This window comes from Hoplias malabaricus, chromosome 9 (assembly GCF_029633855.1).
Source record: "Hoplias malabaricus isolate fHopMal1 chromosome 9, fHopMal1.hap1, whole genome shotgun sequence".
Classification (NCBI taxonomy): Eukaryota; Metazoa; Chordata; class Actinopteri; order Characiformes; family Erythrinidae; genus Hoplias; species Hoplias malabaricus.
Window position 1 is genome coordinate 26,946,633 of NC_089808.1, and position 20,965 is coordinate 26,967,597.

At 41.6% G+C, this 20,965-nt stretch overlaps 1 protein-coding gene across 3 annotated transcripts in view; it reads left to right on the forward strand.

Moving 5' to 3' along the window:
- The first annotated feature begins 5,436 nt into the window (after positions 1-5,436).
- The window catches only part of LOC136707425 (NACHT and WD repeat domain-containing protein 2), a 54,290-nt gene continuing 38,761 nt past the window's right edge, over positions 5,437-20,965 (forward strand). Inside the window, exons 1-3 of one of the 3 annotated variants that reach the window (XM_066681491.1) lie at positions 5,437-5,568; positions 8,131-8,302; positions 20,633-20,721. In XM_066681491.1, the coding sequence (XP_066537588.1) occupies positions 8,152-8,302; positions 20,633-20,721 (240 nt within the window). In that variant the 5' untranslated portion in view covers positions 5,437-5,568; positions 8,131-8,151. Of the gene's footprint in view, positions 5,569-6,752; positions 6,855-7,451; positions 7,519-8,130; positions 8,303-20,632; positions 20,722-20,965 lie in introns of those variants that run through there. The other 2 variants (XM_066681490.1, XM_066681492.1) reach the window with 2 other exon arrangements.

A 20,965-nucleotide genomic window follows, 5' to 3' on the forward strand; every position in this document is an offset into this window, starting at 1 on the left:
TAATATGTCTTCTTTAACCCTGTCGACGTGTTTACGTCTGGGGAACATTTTAAAGCTATTTCCATGGAAATGTACTGTTTATTCCAAGTAGATATTAGGCTGAAAAACATTGCAGCTTTCCATTATGCATTTTCTCTGAGGTCATTTAATGCAGTACGAAGAAGCACAGGCTCCTGAAATGTACTATTCCAGCTAGCCAGCATTTCTTTAACTTCTTACTGTTGCCTTGACACAGTAGCATCCTCAGAGGTAAACACACATTCACCTAGATTCTCTCTCATCAATATTTATGAGCGGTATGTCTTTGGATTTTACTTTTGTATTGTTTGTGTCCCAAATTCGGGTCTGTCATATTTTTAGGAGCTCATTGAGTAGGACATGTTATGAATAAAAGAAAACAGTCAAGGCTTTTTTTTGCTGCAAATAAAAAATGAGGCAAGCCTGTTCTTCATGAATACTTCATTTGCCGGGCACTGAACAAGAATATGCTTTGTTTTGTGAATGAAGAATATATTCTATGACTGACAGTGTCCCTTTACTCAAACTGTTTAAAGGAATCCACAGCTCTACTGAAATCACAATAAGGTTTTCCTCTTTATATACGAGTGAAGAGTTTTTAACAACATCCTGAAAAGATACATACAGGTGTAAGGGCATTCACAAGAAAGAGTTACAGCAGTTACAACACTTTACAGAGAAGCCAGAAACCCTCCTTCACTGATTCATATTCAGCCCAAAAGGACATTGAGAATAATCTATTAATTTTCAGGATATATGCAGTACCTATGTAAATCCTCCCAATATTTTCAATGTATATTTTTGAAGCCGACTGAACTAATAAAAGGAAATAGACAAAAAAATTGAAAGAAACTTGCAAATCAAATAAAGAAGCTGTTAGTGTTTTTATGTCAATGGAAAGGTCACTTCAGACTCCAGACCTCAGCATCACTGAACATGTTTGGGTTTTGTGCATTTAGAAAAGAGGAGCTCGTATGGCCTGGGGAAAAATATCCCTGCAGACTTATTTGACAAACAATAGGTGATGGAAGACTATGTCAGTGCATCATTACACCCATTCTAATTGTAGTAGAAATGTAGGAATGTGGAGCTTGTAGAGTTTGAATGTGAATGCATATGCTTTAAATATTGGATGTATATGTTAAATGACTAGAAGCAAGGGAGGTGCTGTCTCTCTCTCTCTCTCTCTCTCTCTCTCTCTCTCTCTCTCTCTGTGTGTGTGTGTGTGTGTGTGTGTGTGTGTGTGTGTGTTTTACTTGCTTTTGTTTGAGGCCAGCATTTAAAACTGCTTCCTACTAGGCCTCACATGTCAATTTATGTTTGTGCTAGTGTATTGTGTACAAATATAATCCCAAGGTCATTGTGCTTTCGTCCTCATTTTCATTCTCTCTCTCTCTCTCTCTCTCTCTCTCTCTCTCTCTCTCTCTCTCTCTCTCTCTCTCTCTCTCCCTCTCTCTCTCTCTCTCTCTCTCTCTCTCTCTCTCTCTCTCTCTCCACACACACACACGCATACACACATTAATTGGCTGGCGCTGAAAAGTACCCCTGCCCTGACACCACAGCTGTAAACACCTCAGAATCAACTTATTGTCATGACAACACATCATAGCAAGACTTCCACACTATCTATCAAAGTGCTTATGTTATAATCACCCATCTCCAAACCAGCAAATAAGAAAGACAAAAAAAGAACACCATCAATGAAAACAACATTCATCCACAGCACACCGGTCATGACGGCGCATCGCAATTGCATCATTAGCGTGCCTCCATAGCTGTCAGTGTTGACACTGGCGTTTGATTGACAGCCCCTAATCTGGCTTGTCTGCACTGGAGATGTGTGGAGCCTCATTGTAACATCAGCACTAATGGAAAGATTAAGGCAGAGAGGACTGGAAAGATCCTGTTCATTTTTCCTGGATTGTGATGAGAATGTGAGACACATTGTACACACGAGCGAAACACAGTCGGATGCAAAGACAGTGACAGGATTAGCAGCTATGCTTAGCAGGAGAAAGTGCATGGAAATCAGCTTCCATAGGGGAGGTTTGTGTTTGTGTGTGTGTGTGTGTGTGTGTGTCACAATGTCTGTCACAATTATGGTTGTTATTCATTTACTAATCTCACACCGATCATCCATAACATTATGACTCCTTATTTCTACACTCAGTGTCCACTCCCTCTGCTCCTCTGACCATACAGGAGCTCTTTTTGTCCCCATTTACCATGGCCTTAGATGGTCAGGACCCCCATAGGACCACCACAGAGCAGGTATGATTTGGGTGGTGGATCATTCTCTACGCTGCAGTGACACTGAAGTGTTTGTGGTGTGTTAGTATGCATTGCTTTGGTCTGAGTAAATCGGACACAGCAGTCCTGGATTGTTTTAAACACATTGTCCAATCATTGTCCACTCTGTTAGACACACCCACCACGCAGGCCCACCTTGTAGATGTAAAGTCAGAGACAGTCATCTTCTTGTCCTTCATCAATGGTCACTGCACAATGACAACAGGACAATGTTGACTGGATATTGTTAGTTAGGGGCTATTTTCAGTCCAGCACTGACACTGAGTAGTTTAAAACTCCAGCAGCACTGCTGTGTCTGATCCACTTGTACCATGACAATACACACTACCATCAAGTCAGTGTCACTGCAGTGCTGAGAACGGTGCATTTAAGCTTAGATATTGGTGGTAATGTTTGCTTATATAAAAATACAAAATGATTTGTATTTTGATGTTCATAGTAACTGTTAACTGAATGAATGAAATGCAGGGCCTGATATATGGACACTAATTTGTACATGTTAGAGGTTTGTGAAAGCACTTTTCCATCTTTATCTTCTACATCTCTAGCATATGGTAATTTCCCTGTGATTAGAAAAGAACAGGAAACCTGTTGACCCGAAGCCCACATTCAACAGGTGCCAATGGGAAGAAGAATCAGTGCTTCCGCACCTGCTCATCGTCTTCTATTATGAGTATAAATCAAGTTAACTGATTTTTTGTTCTTTCTTCAATACAAGCAGATGTGTATAACTTATTGCTTGTGGTAACTGAGCATATGCTACTGATGAGGCACAGACTAAATTGAAAAACACATGAGAACACCATCACATTGTAAAAGGTTAACAGGTTTTCATATCTCCTTTCTGTCCATGGTAATGTTGCTGTGAAGTCATATGCTTTGTTCTGACCTGAGACCTGTGTTTGTTCCTTTATTGTGGTTAGAATGGGTGTTTGAATAGACAATGCTTATCCTATATCAGCCAAAGGATTCATTCTACTTTAAATGTGGACTGAGTGATTTGAGTTAGCTGACTCAGGGTGCTGTCCATGGTGCTATTCATTGTTCCAAGCCTATAGAAAAAGCCTTTCAGACCATGGGTCTATAAACAATTTTCATGACTTAATCATGCCTTCTCCCACTAAAAAGCCTACGTCTTTATATACAGGAGAAAGACAGAAGAGAAGCAGTGGGGGGCTATTGTCTGGAAACCATTCAGTTAAAGCTTCCTATTCATTCTCTCTCCAAAGTCAAGTGCTAACCCAGGCTATCAGACACATTTCCCCCAGCATGAGGAATGATTACCTTGCATTGGAATCCGTCCAGCGAGTATTTCATTCTACATTTGCAGTTAAACACAAAGCAACCATTGCTCCCCAGACATGAGCAGCATTACATAATGGCCCACATCCACTTTGTCTGAGCTCTCCCTCGGGCTGTCTAGACTTTCGGGGTCATCCATCAATGCAAGCAGTCCCACAACAAAGCCTTTAACACCCTGTCTTTGATCATAAACCTTCACCTTGACTTCTCCTCCGCCCACAGTAGTAGCGTTTACTACCACCCATCTGCAATGAGCATGGGAGGAAAGGCACCTGCCTCTTGTGCACGTTAAGGACAGGTGCATGCATTTGGCCAGAGACTGAGTTTATTGATCTATGCAGAGGTTATCTCTGAGGAGGATTGTCTGCTTCAGTTAGAGATGCTGTCCTGAGACATTTGTAGGATAATTGATGGCCATCTGAGAAAATATATCAGAGTGTGAAGTGAAAGAGGGCTGGGATTTTAAGGATGCCTCTTGTGTATTAAAGCAATAAGCTGTTAGACAGCATGTATTATAATAATTTGACCAGGGTTAAGGAGTGTTATTAGGTATACTGTGAAGGAATACTAAAATAAAATTAATAATATTAATACATTATATGGGGGCGGCACGGTGGCGCAGCAGGTAGTGTCGCAGTCACACAGCTCCAGGGGCCTGGAGGTTGTGGGTTCAATTCCTGCTCCGGGTGACTGTCTGTGAGGAGTTGGTGTGTTCTCCCCGTGTCTGCGTGGGTTTCCTCCGGGTGCTCCAGTTTCATCCCACAGTGCAAAAACACATGCTGGTAGGTGGTTTGGCGACTCAAACGTGACCATAGGTGTGAATGTGTGTGTGTGTGTGAGTTGCCCTGTGAAGGACTGGCGCCCCCTCCAGGGTGTATTCCCGCCTTGCGTCCAATGATTCCAGGTCCAATTCGGGGTCGCCGTGGGTCCAGAGCCGACCTGGAATCATTGGGCGCAAGGCAGGAATACACCCTGGAGGGGGCGCCAGTGTTTCACAGGGCATGGAATACATTATATGGTAAAAAAACGACTTGTCCTTTTTACATTATTAAAGAATGTGTACAATTAAAAGGCACATTTAAAATTTTAACAAAAGTTTACACAGATATCTGGGGCCTTAATGAAATATTTGTGACATGCTTTGGTCAAAATATCACCAGGCACCAGTCCTTCACAGGGCAACACACACACTCACACATTCACTCACACACTCACATATGCCCTGATCGTAGCTCAGGCTCAAGATTTGGAACTGTCAGGTTTATGACTCAGGATGTGTATCCATACACAAACAGACACATGTTTCCAAATATGAAGTACATCTGAAAACACAAGCATACTTTTTATATTGTAAAGGGTACCAGTCTATACGGTGAAAGGCGTGTTGAGTCCAGTTAGGCCATATGGATTCCTGAATTGTCCCTACAGAGATGTTCTCGCATGATTGCTCGGGGTAATGATGCATGATAAACATTACAGTAGACACAGATTATGCCGTGCAGGCAGAACACAGAAGAGTGTGAGTGCATGTACGATGTGTATGTGCCCCTCCTCTTTTTCTTTTTCTGCCCTGCACAGTGCTCTGCAGCTAGTGGCAGCGCAGCATGCAGCCAGGGCTCATCATATAAAAGCCTTTCGCATTAGTCTCATGTGAGTCATTGTGGGGCTCATATGCATGAGGAAAACATGCCTGGGGTAGATGCCTGTCTCTAAGACCGCCTGTTTCTACCTGAACCATGACATTCAGCCAGTGCGAGGGGAAGCCTGCCTCAGGTTGGGGTAACCTCAGTGGTAATAGAGACAGCGAGGCTTAATGGAATGAGATTACAGGTGATTCTCCATCTCCATATTGCTTCATGCTGAAGGCCTGGGCTTTTATATGAGGACCAGGGTCCACGCAGAGTCACCAAGCCCACGGCAAGGAGATCCTCCACAACAGTAAGTCAGACATTCAGCCGGCTGCACTGCTATAATCTGACCATGCTTCGTTTGCATGTTTTTCAATATGCACTGAAATGTATTGTATTCGGATGTGTACATCAATTCCACAGCACAGTTTTGTTGTCATTGTTCTTATTTTGGCATTCTCTGTGTTGATGCTGTATATTTTTTCAATGTGGAATAGCATGCATTTGAATCAAGCAAACTCAGAGCAACCACTGGATTATTTTATATTGCATGGCATCACACCTAGTAAAATACTTCTGGTTATTCATATGTTTAATTAGAAAGAGTGTAAGGAGACAAATGGGCTTCCTCCCATAGTCCAATAACTGCGGTCCACAGATGTGAGGGTGTGAGTGTGTGAGTTTGTGATGCTCTGTGATGGACTGGTGCCATTTCCAGGGTGTGTTTTAAGGAATATTGTTGGTAAGAAAGTATAGCTGAACTGACATGACGGAACACTGCTGGAATGTATTCTCTGATGAGTGTTTTGAGAAGTTGAATGTGTACTTGGGGTCTTGCCTTTCATGACATTGTTGGTTCAGAACATTTCAGTGCTGCAGAAACCTCAGCTGTGTCTGTGTAATCAAAAGTGTGAGCGTACAGTCGGCTTAAAATTTGAAATTCGGCAATGCATAGTATATCTCTGATTTGTTTTTTATTGATACAGAGAGGTTATAACATCAGGTTATTATGTTATTATGAACTATGCAAATGAGAATTGGAGCTTGGGGCTGTTTACGTACAGCATTTCACTCTTAAAAGCAGAATAGTCCATTTCTGTTCTGTACAGTGATATCATGTTTGAGTGGGTACTGTAGTCATAATGTATAATACACAGAAACTGCTGCCAGTGAATTACTGTAATTGTACAGGGAATGTTTTACAGTATATTTACTGCAGTGTAACTTGAGCCAACAGGAGTCAGAGGTGGTTTCTGCTGAAGGAAACAATTTGGAGGGTTTTTAATGTGATGGGCTTCAGCTTGAGAGTGGATCCTGGGTGAAGAAGACCAGGAGGAGGAGGAGGAGGAGGAGGAGGAGAAGGGGGAGGGGTTTCAATGAATTAGCCCTTAGAGAAATGCAGCGCGCGGGGCTAAATCACTCAGGCCCCTCCTCCTCTTCTAACTGCTGTTCCTCCTCATCCTCCTCCTCTTCATCCTCTCCAGAGCTCCGCTTGTTGTGTCCGTGATAAAGCGGCCGTCCGGCGATGTCCGTCGCCGCGGTGAGGATGCACATCGCCGCGTCTATCACCAGAGCCTCGAGATGAAGCGAATGAACGTAAGCTGCGCTTGTGTGCGCGCGCGTTTGTGTGTGTATGTGTGTGTGTGTGTGTGTGTATGTGTGTGTGTGTGTGTGTGTATGCGTGAGCGGTTAAGGCTCAAGCACTGAGGTCTGTCTGCACGGGATCGTTTGGATGCAAAAATGGAAAGTGTGTGTGGATTTTCCAGCAGACTGTGTGTGTAATAACTAGAGAGAGAGAGAGGGAGAGAGAGTACGCGGGAGAAAGGAAAGAGTAGAGAAAAAAGAGGGAAATGAGAGTAGAGTGTGGCAGAGTGAAAGGAAAGAGATAAAAGAGGAGAAAGGGAGAGAGGTGGAGTATATCGAGAAAGAGCAGAAAGGGAAGAGGAGAGGGGAGAATTCTGAAAGAGGGCTGAACTGTATTTGCTGAGATGCAGTTCTCTTGGAGGCTGAGCGGAGTGTTTACAGCGCGCGACTGGATTGAGCGTGCACATGCATGATGCCTGAGGGGGAGGGGGAGGGGGGGGGGGGGCTAGGGTTGTTGGCAGGTGATGGCATTTCGCACTGCTCTTCGAGGGCAGTAGTGCTCTGTACACGGTTGCGGGCTCAGTATGATTAGCAAGCGCTGGTCTTCTCAGTGACGAGCCGTTTCAGCGACACGTGGGCGCTTGCCTTTTGCAACGGAGGCAAAACAGGATCCAAGGTGATGGTGTGGGGGCATTTCATTTTCTTCCTCTTGAAGATTACTTTTTTTTTTTTTTTTTTTTTTTAAACAAAAACAAAAACAGCTTTTATTTTGAAAAACTAAATCAACAGAAAGATTCGATTTTGGTCACTGAAGTTTCCATCGAATTTTAACCATTTTGTAAAAATGTGAAATAGTTCCTTAATACAGAAACATTTTAACATTTCTTTAATCGTTCAAACCAAATGGAACTGGTATAGTTTCTATATTCAAAGCCTGTGAAACTACACGTGTCTTCCTGGTATTTTTTTTTTACATTTATGTTGTTTTTGGTTAATTGTTTACGTCACAGTAGCCCTGTGTGTTCTTCTCTGCCAGAAATACCTGTTTCGGGTGCAGAAAATGGGTACAGCATCCGTTAACCAGGCTACTACACTATACAGTCCAAACAGCCATATGACCATAGTCATACAGTAACGCAGTCATACAGTAATAAAGTCCTAGGGTCATACACCCAAACAGTCGTACACCAATGCAGTCTATAGGCTACAGGAGCAAGACCAGAATAAAAAAGCATTTTTTTTTTTTACATTTCTTATTGAAAGTGCGTCTCTCTTTCTGTGTGTGCAGCCGCGCTGGAAGTCGCCCCCCATGTGGCCGGCGGGGGTGGGCAGCAGGCTGCCGAGCGCGCGCGACTCGGCGCTGCGCAGGGCAGCCATCAGTGGGAACGTCCTCGCGCTGCCGCCGCTGCACATGCCCACCGGCAGGAGCGTGCGCGTCTTCATCTGCGCTAATCCTGACGGTAAGACAAAACACACTCACACACACACACACACACACACACACAGAGTGCTGCATGTGAGCGTAAAAGGATGCGAGTGAATATATATATGTGTGTGTGTGTGTGTGTGTGTGTGTGTGTGTGTGATTCTGTGCTTGTGCATGGTCTACCTGGAAGTCTTCATTGTGCTTGTGTGTATGTCTGTGTGTTTGTGCGCGTGTGAGACTGGGAGGAGTGTGTGTGTGTGTGTGTGTGATAGAGATTAAGTGAGAGAGGGAGAGAGGGACAGGAGAGAAGAAAGAGATAGAGGTAGGAGAGAGGAATAAAAAATGAGAAAGAGGGATGGAAGAGAGGAAAAGGAGAGGCAGAGAGAGGAGAAGTGGGGAAAAGAGTGAAGAGAGAGAAGAGAAACAGGGACAGGAGGGAAACTAAGAGAAGGAAAAAGACAAAGAGGGGAGAGAGGAGAGAAGAGAGACTGAGGGATAGAGGAGTAGACGGACTGAGAGAGAGGACAGGGTGTATGGTCATGTCTGAATGTATTGTGAATGTTTATATATGGGTTCGGTGTGAATACAGAGCGGCTGTGGAACTGTGAGTCAGTGGTGAGCCACGCTCGCGTTCGTCACGAGACTCTGAGGGAAGTCGCTAATGAAGCAGAGTGGCAGTAACGAATCCGGGTGACTCGGACAAAAACTACGTCAGTGTGTTTCGTAAGCCTCTGTGCTGTGTGCTCATGTGCGCGTGTGTAGGAGAGAGCCGCGTGTCCCTCGCGCTGGGATGTGAGCTGTTGTGACAGCAGTCAGAGGCGAGTGGCTGCACATGGCGCAGAATATGGCAGCGCTGGGATGAGCGCGCGCACTGCTGCAGCAGCCAAGGGCGCCCTCACAGAAGCATGCAGTGCCACTCAGTCTCATTAGGGCCATCTCACACAAGACTGCCTTACACTCAGCTGTGTGGCGTAGGGTAGAGGTTTCATACCATTATTAACTCTGAGGTCAAGATTAAATCTGATATTTAATATTTCATGGATCTTCTGTACAGATCAATCTGGCTTAGATATCTTCATATTTTATTTAGAAATAAGGTTAAGTAGCATGCCCTCGTTCAAAACAGTGACCTTATAAAAAGCTTAAACCAGTAAAGAATCGTGAATAGAATGTGTAATAGCATGACTGCATTCTATTTAAATGTATGAGGAGATACATAGGTCTCACATATTAGCAGAGCCTGTCCTAGGCTGCGGTCACATTACAAGCTTAAGGCTACTGGTCCACATTTCTATTTGTACAAGTGTGAATGAACCTGTTCCCTGCATTGACCCACATGTGCACATCTATATCAGTAACATCCTTCATTTTTCACATTGATCCAGGTGTCATCAACAACAAGCAACACAATGAATGATTCAGACATCTGGTTCCTATCGCCAGTGCTGTGAATACTACTGATTCAGAATATAATAAGAAAGTAGTAATACAGTAACTTTGTAGTACAGTAGATGAGCTTGTAGCCAAAGTCTGTGCCATCGTTTGCTGTAGAGTTTGACAAACTGTACATAGAAACATTAATTTTGCCCAAAGTTAATAGGTCTATTGGACATCCCCAAAGTTGTCTGTTCCATGATGTTTTAAATTTTTTGTGCTGTTATTATAAATAAAATTAGGGCGGCACGGTGGCGCAGCAGGTAGTGTCGCAGTCACACAGCTCCAGGGGCCTGGAGGTTGTGGGTTCGATTCCCTCTCCGGGTGACTGTGAGGAGTGTGGTGTGTTCTCCTCGTGTCTGCGTGGGTTTCCTCCGGGTGCTCTGGTTTCCTCCCACAGTCCAAAAACACACGTTGGTAGGAGGATTGGCGACTCAAAAGTGTCCGTAGGTGTGAGTGAATGTGTGTGTCTGTGTTGCCCCATGAAGGACTGGCGCCCCCTCCAGGGTGTATTCCCACGTTGTGCCCAATGATTCCAGGTAGGCTCTGGCCCCACCGTGACCCTGAACTGGATAAGCAGGTAGCAGTTTTCTGCTTTACTGATGCAATACACGTTGCAGAACTGTGCATGTGCACATATAGCCAGTCAGAAAGCATTAGGCAGCTTTGTGTGCAAAATATACCACACACTCTATTTCTCCACACACTCACTCTCATCACAGAGTCTAGGTTACACAAAGATAATGTTACACAAACAGAATTCAAATTTAAACACACATTATTTAAGCTATTTTTAAGGTAGAAGTAAAATAAAATGGCTGTGTTTTTTAAGGTGGTGGTCAAAATGTAGGTGGAGTTATTTTTAAGGTAGCGTTGGATTGAATGTTCAACAGCTTTAACTTTATAGCTATCATGCAGTATATAAGCTAATGTTGCACTGATATTAATGAAATTCACAAATACGCACAAATACTTTAGTTTTTAAATATTGTCTCAAAATTGTAACACACTCTTAGCATTAGCACTCAGTCTATGCACTGTGCTTGTTATGTAACTGTGTCTAAAGCCAGCAAAAGCAGGTTTTTGAGGATTACACCAAAGGGCAGGTGTGAATAAATGCTGCTGAGGAACAGTGCATCTGTCGTAGGAACACAAAAGCAGAGAGCATGCCGTTGTAGATTTGAATAGAGGCTGAGGGGAGACCTTAAAATAGGGCATCTAATCTGGGAGTAAACAAGGCAAAGGGGGAGAGAGAGAGAGAAAAATAGAGAGTGTGGAGCAAGGGGAGGTGTGTGTGTGTCTATAAGAAGAAGAGACCGAGGATATTGCACCTTGCAACTAATAATAAACCTTTTTAAATATGGCTCAGTGCTGTAGTGGGTATCCTCATAGCTGTTAGTGTGGATCTTCACACCTTCTCTTCTCACTAAGTGCCACCTGTAGCTCCACACTCATACACACATGCGCCTGAATGAGCTTTCTGTTCACATTTCTGTTCACCAGCATTTCCTTAATGCTGCACTGGAAGCTGAGTGTGTGGCACTGTAGCTCGTCCTCAATATACCTTCGCAGCAGTGTATAACTATCATCAGTGAAGGCAGGGCGATTGCTCAGATCCCCTAGGGGATGACATGCTCACTAACGTCTTTCTAGACCACTGAATGTCATCATTTTGTGGCCGTGTAATGTCCACATTTAGACCAGAATTTTCTTGTCTCAGCATAATTCCCAAATGAGAGAAATGAATGGGATCTTCCATTCAGGGATTCCCGGATCCTCTGAATCGTGGAGTCATTGTGGAGTCAGAATATGAATTTGGCTCTACATGTGCTACCACTGCTGGGCTTTGAATTGACTTCATAAGATTGGAAATCTCAGCAGAACACACCACACTGGACCAAGCTTTGAGTAGTGTTGCAGTCACATAGCTCCAGGGACCTGGAGGTTGTGGGTTCGATTCCTGCTCTGGGTGAGTAACTGTGAGTTGGTGTGTTCTCCCCGTGTCCGCGTGGGTTTCCACAGTCAAAAAACACGTTTGTAGGTGGATTGGAGACTCAAAATTGTCTGTAGTGTTACCCTGTGAAGGACTGGTGCCCCCTGCAGGGTGTGTTACTGCCTTGCGCCCAATGATTCCAGGTCTGTCTTCAGACCCACCGCGACGCAGAACTGGATAAGCAGAAACAGATGTAGTATTATTTATTCAAACAGTAGCCTTATTTTCATGCTAGCATTTTTCATATAATTACTTTTTAACATCGTAATACAGAGCATCCAGTGAGATCTAAAAACTGTTCAAATAAATGTATTATGTTTTGAAATGTTTTGCTAATCGGTGGAGTGATTTTCAAAAAAAAAAAAAAAATGTCCCCCTCAATATGTGAACATTTCATGATGAATGGACCAATAGAAACAATATATTAGAATAAAATGTAAATGTACTACATTGGGAGATACATTTTTCACAGGGATTATATACTGTAGCATCATTAAATAGTTTTATAGGATAGGAGAAATGTAGTCTATCAAATAATGATAATTACAATTTCTGATTCAGTACTAATGAGATCACTAATGGAATTGATCACAGTAAAAAGAATGACCTAAAAGGCTTTTGATAACATTTTTAACAGTAGACCTTTACTGTGAAGGAATCAGTGAATTTAGGCAGTATATTTAGTTGATTGGGGCATTTAGATATAGTAAACTAGGGGTTTTCTAAGGTCTCTAGAGGTTGACAGTTTAAATATTATCCTGAATTACAGCAGCAGCAGCAGGTGAGACAAAGGAGTATCAATTTCCATCCATAATCACATTCTTATTCATTCAAGGTCATGTGCATGTGGGGATCTCTGCCTTTGTACTGGTCTCCATGAGATCCTAGTTACTGCCATAGCTTCGTGCCATCCTTTAAGAATGTCACTTCAGACTGTGTCAGAATGCTTCAGGAGAGTGGAGAAAGGTCTTTGATAAAAATGGCAGAGATATTGTCTGAAATACAGAGGTACAGATGTGGGTCATAAATTCCTGCAGATTCTTTCCATACTTTGTTCATTTCGTGTACGTTTCTCTGCATAGTTGTGTCTGCTAAAAGAATAAATATAAATGTAGACCTCTGTGTCCAAAGCTGTGCCCTATTCACTATATAGTGCACTATTTTGGGGTTCCACCGTTTTGTAGTAGTGTCCAAAAACATAGTGGACAATTTTAAGAACGCTCAAACAATCCCACAATGCACTGCAGAGAGTAATGTACAATTCATGTACACTAACAGATATCAGATTATCCATTGTCCACTGCGTTGTTTGGTAAAAACCCACATGAGTTTGTGTCTGGAATTATTAACTACCCTCCTGAATTCAGTTCCCCATAATAGGGAACTATATAGTGAATATAGGGAATAGTGCATAGGGAGCCATTTTAGACACAGAGCCAGACATTTTCTGATATAGTGTACTGTAGTAGTATTTTTGCTAAAAATGTTCTACGACGCAGCAGAACAAACTGTGCGAACATGGCCTGTTTGGTTCCCAGATGGCCACAGTTTTCCTCACACATACCTATTTGAACACAGTTCTGGCCTGCTCCACATACCCTATATGGCCAAAAATATGTGGACACATGCCTAGCTTCTTTTTATGGAAGAGTTTGACAACAGACCTTTGACGTTAGAACATTTCTATGAGGCGATTTGATGGCAAACTGCCATGAAAACATGAATGAGGACATATACTGATAAATTTAGATTACTCCATTTTGGATGGTCCTCCCTCACTGGAGCCCAGTGCTGAAGATTTATACCCCTTTAGCACACACTTGGCATTGGGCACAATGACCTTAAACACCTGCTCTTTCTGAGTATCCCGTTCTATTTGTCAGTGTTTTTTGTGTGGAGATTGTGCAACCACAATGTACAGTTGTACAGTTGCCATTAAAGAGTTTTGAACCTAAATATTATATTGAGGCGCTTTACGGTACTGTGTTAAATAATGGGTTTAAATCATACATAGAAAGGGTTTTAGGTAAACATAATTGGTTCTTTCATGGCCTGCCTCCAAGGGACATTTTTCAGGAAATGTATTTTTTACTAGTGTAGCAGGCTGTCCTCAGCTATACAGTAAAAGCAAAGCAGTTGAAGAGCCTGTGTTTTGGTCAGCAATGTAGCCCCAGGAAAGACTCAGTGGATAGGATTAGTAGCTAAAAAAACAAATGTGAAGTGAAGACAAATGTGGTGCAGGGTGTTAATATTTATAACATGTGTTATATGAGTGAATATGAAGCTCAGATTTGGCTTTCTTCTCACGGTTTGCTTTCTTGTCTCTTGTCTCTTGCTTTCTATTCAATGCTCATCCTGCTTGAGCACTAGAGGGTGCAATTAAATCATCAGAAATTCAGCCACTGAGGGATTTGGAGTCACCAAACACACAACCACACACACCCACACACAAACACACACACATTGTTACCAAGAATGCTCAGGCTCCTGGCCCAGCCTTTAAAACCCTGAAATGGTCCACTTCTATGTTCAGGACAACAAAGGCCATTAAAGGTGACTGCATATTTGTGCTATTGAATAGTTACACAGTACCTGATAAATTATTAAATATTATCAAAAAAATGGATTAACTGAACCATTATATCATATGCCATTACTCTTAAAACCCATATGAATGTTTACACCTTAGTTAATGGGTCATCTTTTTTACATAAATGAATAAACTGCGTGATGACCCTTGTGTTCTCCCTGTGTCTGCGTGGGTTTCCTCCGGGTGCCCCAGTTTACTCCCACAGTCCAAAAACACACGTTGATAGGTGTATTGGCGACTCAAAAGCATCCGTAGGTGTGAGAGTGTGCTTCGCTGTGAAGGACTGGTGCCCCCTCCAGGGTGTATTCCCGCCTTGCACCCATTGATTCCAGGTAGGCTCTGGACCCACCGCGACTCTGAACTGGATAAGTGCTAACAGATAATGAATGAATGAATGAATGATCACCATTTCTTCAGTGATTACAAATATAATCACTGCAATCATAGTCAGAAATGTGAGCAGGATCAAAATATGGGGTAGAGGACGGTCCGTAAGGGCCATATTAAAAAAAACACTGTCATAACAGCTGTGTTAAAATCTTCTTAATTATCTTTTACCTTGAAGCTCCTTCCTCTGATTCCGTGCTCTGTGTCTGTGCTGTGGCTCAGTAATGCTTCAGTGTGATTTAATGTGTTGGCTGTGTGTAAGAAGGGGAGCAGCTGCAGAGCTGTGGTGGAAGTTGAAACGGCGGCTTTGAGGAAACGGGAGTAATAACATTTACACGCTTGTTTGGCTCCCCTGTCTCTCTCTAGGGCCAGTCTGGGTGCTTAGAGTTTTATGAGCACTGCTTCTATCTTCAAAAAAGCAAAAAAGTCTGAGAAAGGGATGTAATATTTAAGGTCTTTGTTCGTGGTCATTCGGGAGCACAGTGTAGGACCTAGCATTTACCTATTATTGTTAAACCCAGGTGGAGATCAATTCTGTGTATAATTCTTTACTAGTCTCCATAGCCAATTCTTTGATAGTGATACTGCAAATTGAATCCAGGTTATATAAAGATTTAGCCTGTCTTTTCCACAAATAGCACAGGCTGGTGCTCTCTTTTAAACAGAGGAACTGAACCATATTATATTAACGATGTTATAATAACATTAGGGCGGCACGGTGGTGCAGCAGGTAGTGTCGCAGTCACACAGCCCCAGGGACCTGGAGGTTGTGGGTTCAATTCCAGCTCGGGGTGACTGTCTGTGAGGAGTTTAGTGTGTCCTCCCTGTGTCCACGGGTGCTCCAGTATTGTCCCACAGTCCAAAAACACACATTGGTAGGTGGATTGGTGACTCAAAAAGTGTGTGTGTGTGTGTGTTGCCCTATGAAGGACTGGCGCCCTCTCCAGGGTGTATTCCTGCCTTGACTTGTCTGTGAGGAGTTGGTGTGTTCTCCCTGTGTCTGCGTGGGTTTCCTCCGGGTGCTAATCTCCAGATTGAACCCAGAACCCTAGCGCCCTGCAGCTGCGTGGCTCATGTGGAACACTTGGATTGGGAATTTAATGATAGGTTTTGAGACTTTATCTATGCTCAAATATACATATTTTGTATTGTTTTGTAATTTGTTTTCTTATATTAAATGCATTTTATAGCTGTGAATATTTATGTGAACTCTCTGATTGTTTTGATGCATATAAAGCACCTTTGAATATCATGAAAAGCACTATAAAAATAACATGTATTCTTCTTCTCCTTCTTCTTCTTCTTTTAATTATTATTATTATTATTACAAATTACATCATAGAAAAAAAGATCTCTTTATCAAGTATGATTCTTTAAGGAACCAAAAGTGGTCCGTTAATGGCACTGCTGAAAGAAAGAGTCAATAATACTTAGATTGCCCTTTTTTCTCATAAGTCCCAAATTTCTTAAAAGTTACTTCAGCTAGGCTTATGTACAGTAGTTAAAGAGTAATAACAGTGATCATGCAGTATTTTTTTGGTTTGTCTAATATGAGCTTATGCCAGTTTTCAGTGGAAGTGTAGTATTGATGTAAGGGGCGTTTACTTCAGACCGTGTTATTGTACGATGGTTAGCTGCATGTTCTGCTGAGGCCTTTGAGGGAATCTCACAGAGTGCTCCCTAAAAAGTGTTCAATAAAGGACTGTTTTATTTCATTTGATTCTCCTTCATCCCCTGAGACAGAAAAGATGTTTAATGGCAGTCTTTTGAAGCTTGAATGAGGCTACAGGGCTTTATGGGAGAAATTGAAAGTCTCGTTCATTTATTTTATTTCTCCTCTGCCCTTCCCTCCCTTCCTCCCTGCCTTCCCTACTCCCTCTCATCCCTCCTACGCCTTGCTAACCCTCTCCCTCCCCCATTCAATCCAATCTAGTTCAATAATGCTTTATTGGCAACTCTCTCTCTCTCTCTCTCTCTCTCCCTCTCTCTCTCTCTCTCTCTCTCTCTCTCTCTCTCTCTCTCGCTCAGGAATGATCTCACCAGTTTTCACTCCTTTTTTTCAGCCGCCTGTTTTACAACCAATCGTCATTAATCATGTCAAACGTTTAAGCCGTGAGATCCATAAAGTCAGAGTGAAAGCCACTGCTTGGGCCAATTCAGGCTCCAGCTTGCTACCAGGGACTGTGTGTGTGACAGATAGGAGCGGTAGCAGATACTGTAGTTGATAGATGTATTGTCACAAAGAGAGATAGCCAGTGTTCGAGAAAAATATGAGCGGATGTGCCTGTTAACCTGTTGTGAGATTGCAGTGTGTGTGTGTGTGTGTGTGTGTGTATGAAGTGGCACGTTTACAACCTATGTGAAAAAAGAGGTATAAAACCTTCATCATAGACCTTTGACTGTAAGCGTGCAACAGAAATCCCCCTGTCATATCAAAACCTCATTACTTTCATCTTTTGTATTATTTTACAGCATTTAAAGAAACAATCTAGAGATATTTCTTCATCAATTGGCCAATAAAATGGTCTATAATGACTTTAAATTAATTAATATACTTTATCATGCACAAATGTTTTTCTTCTCCTATAAGAGAAGAATTGACCATTTTGGGGATCTATGGGTTTGATTTAAATATTCATGCTATGGCTTTGTGTATGTACAGGATATCTGACAACAAAAAAGAAAAAACAAAAATTAACAATAAAAGCTGAGATCTCTAGCTATCAGTGAATAAGCATCAAATATAATAAACATTGAGAAGCAATATCACAACTTATCTTATAATGGTGATAAATTACATTATCAGTTACATTACTAATTCATTTAAATGAGACCATAAGTAGTCCTTTAGTTGTATTACAGTGTATGAATTATGGAGTAAATGTAATTTTTATGCTGTGAGGAGTTTGGTGTGTCCGCATGGGTTTCCTCCAGGTTTCCTCCCATGGTCCAAAAACTGGGAGGTGGACTGGTGACTCGAAAGTGTCCATAGATTTGAATGAATATGTGAGCGTGTGTCGCCCTGTGAAGGACTGGTGCCCCCTCCAGGGTGTGTTCTCGCCTTGCGCCCAGTGATTGACAATGAATGAATGAATGAATATATATATATATGATGAGCAGATCTCTTCTTTAATGGTGCAATAACATGTTGAAAGTCCCTTAAGGTGTGTATAATAATAATATATGGCATTTTTAAAGCACTTTTCAATAATCCAAAAATGCTGTTTACAATGGGATGGACATCTAAACGACAACCATAAATAGTGTGCTTTGGTGGATACCACTGAAAGTGAGGCAGGTGAAGAAACATTGTGTACTATATATATATAGTAGAAGAAAAAGTAGAAGACAAAATTTGGTTGAAATGCTGTATTATTCAGTCCTTTGTTTCACATATACAACTTTAAAATGTTAAATAGAATTGACATATGAATAGAATGATCTTTCTCAGCTTGTGTGCAATCAGTACTGTTGGTGTATTGTTTAACTGACAAACAACATCAACAGTGATCCAAATTTTACATGTGCTTAGTACAACCATAAGAGGAACCTCAACTGAAGATGTGTCTGTAAAAACTGTTTTTTTATTTTATTTTATAGAATCATGGTCAATAAATTTTGCAGTTCCTTGTTAAATTGTAGATGGACATGAGCGAGTGAGAATGAAAACCTTGAAATGTCCAGTGCTGAGCTATTCATTTAGATTTTCTACTTTCCTTCATGAGCTAGCTCAACTGGTTCCCAAAGTGTGTGGGGGTATTACATAATGAGTTACATAATGTATGCTTCTTGTAATTACTTCAGTGTATAGGTGATTTGTGACTTTAATTTGTTTTCTAAAATAAGAAGTTGCAGCTGTATATGAAGTAAATTGTTTAAAATATATTTCTTTGGTATTTTGAAGCAAAGGTCTTGTATGTGTAGACTGGAGTTCTTGGGTGCTTGGGTACACTGCAGAAAAGCTCTCTCCGTGCCAGATATGTTTATAATATGTATATACTAATAACAATTAAAAATGTCTAATCAAACAAAAAAGCTGCAAAGTTGAAGAAATTACCAATGCCGAGATGTTCATGTGTAATAGAGTTAGCATAGCAGTAATATACCACTAAAATTCTATAGCATTCAAATAATCAGAAATGAGCAGTATCACAGGAGATATTTTTTAAACACATGCAGAGCCGGTCCAGATTTTCTTGGGGTCCTAAGTAAAATGTTGACAAGGGGCCCTGGTACCTGAACACTGTGTGGACCTGACTCTCCACTAATATTCTCACTTTTTTTAGCTAATAGTTTAAAAAGAAGCAAACGTAGCTTTTTACTCTCCAGCTTGCAGCCTTGTGTCACCTTAAATGATGCAGTAGTTTTATTCAGGCACCTGCAACTACTTCACTGTTTAAAGTGTAACGAAAATGTCAAATATGCTTGTGTTAGTGTGATTGTGTGCATATTGTGGCAGCATTTAAGATGGAACTGAAACTGGAAACGAACAGTAAGGAAATTTTGCTGGTGTGTTTCATTTTATCGCTTCAAAGTTTGGTTCATGACACTGTGGTGCTGCGAGGCTTTTAATGTTGTGGTGAGCAGCTGTGCCTGCGCAGTGCACGTCTTGTCTAAATATGTTCCCATGGCTATGTTCGTAGACTATTATTCATTAACAATACAACCTCAAGAAGAACAGTCACTGCTGATCCAAAAGCTGCAGTGGCTTGGAGTCTTTTTTCTTTCTCTTTTCATATCCTGAAGCATAGTTTGGCTTCATCTTCTGATGATAAACTAACTCTCCCTAACTTGACGCGAAGGAGGAGACGAGGGGCCTTCGTTAATTTGTGGGGTCCTATGCAGTGAGGGTATAGGGCGGTCTGGCTCTGAACACATGCATGGTCTGAACTGAAGGTATAGCAGTAATATTCATGCTTTGCCATTGATATAACTAAATCAGACAAAGACATTAAAAGAGACCATGTATAGCACAGTTTTTTAACGCTTCTTTGTATTAGTTCTAGATGTAACATTTGCCCTAATGTTACCTTTATAATAGCACTGTGATGGAAAAACAGATGCTTTGTCTACATGATATTTAACTTGGGTATGTAAACACGTGCGGCTTATCACACTAATCATTTATTATTAATAAATAAACAAGAATAGCTAGTGCAGTGTGATGCGTGTTTAACAAGCAGGCCTGTACACTGTTTCTGCAGATTCACATGTCTGTGCCTTATGCCTTCCTCATGACTCTTATGAGTCAATGTCCTGACTGTATCTGAGCCGAGGGCTGATGTGTTACGCTTGATGATGTAGATACATAAACACACACTTGGCAAACAACACATGATAAAGGAGTAGATGATAAAAATCGCAGGAGAACTTAAGCCAACAGGTTTGGACTACAGTTTGTCACATGGGCAAAAGCAGACTACATGAGGTAAAACAAATAACAACATCACCTTAGAAAACACCACTGTTTTGCTTTGCTAACAGGGTGCTTTTGAACATTTTAAAATGCTTCTTCAAAGTCACAAATCCCATTTACCAGAAGTGTAGAGACACAGCCATTGAAATGCTTTTCATTGTCATTGTTCCACTGAAGCTTTTGGCACCTTGATTTGTAACAGTGATGTTAAAGCTTATAAGACTTGACAGTTCTTTTCTTGCCTGTTTCTCTTTCTTAGAACTCCAAATCTTACATAGCATTTTGTAGTGTTATGCTGATGACTCATTCTGCATGGACAGATTGGTTTCAGTGTATCTCTGCTACATCCAGGACATTAGGTGTAGGTAAATCTGCTCTAAATGTGAAGAAGTATAATTGGAAAATAAATCATATCACGTGTTTAAAAGTTAAAGAAATTTTGATCATTATTCATATTCATGTTGTGACTAAAATGGCATCTTAGACACTTATTGTTCTTGATTAATAATGCTTTTGTTCTTGTGTTTGGTGTTTTGTGTTGCAGATACAGAAGCAGAGAGAAATGCTCTGAAAGAACATGTCTACCCCAAACTGCGGGACTTCTGCAGGGAGAATTATGGTATTGAGTTCCAGGTAACAGATATTTTTTTGTACCGTGTATGTGCACTCTTCCTGTCCCAAAAGAGCCGCCGGGGTTTTCTTGGTCTACCAGAAATAATATTACTGAGCTGTGCAGTGCACACTTCAAACACATTACTTAGAGGAATGGTGTGACTGAGTCTTTTTGTCTTTTTCATACTCTGTCTCATTCACTCTCTCTCTCTCTCGTGCTCTCTCTCTCTCTCTCTCTCTCTCTCTCTTTCTGCCCCCCCCTCCC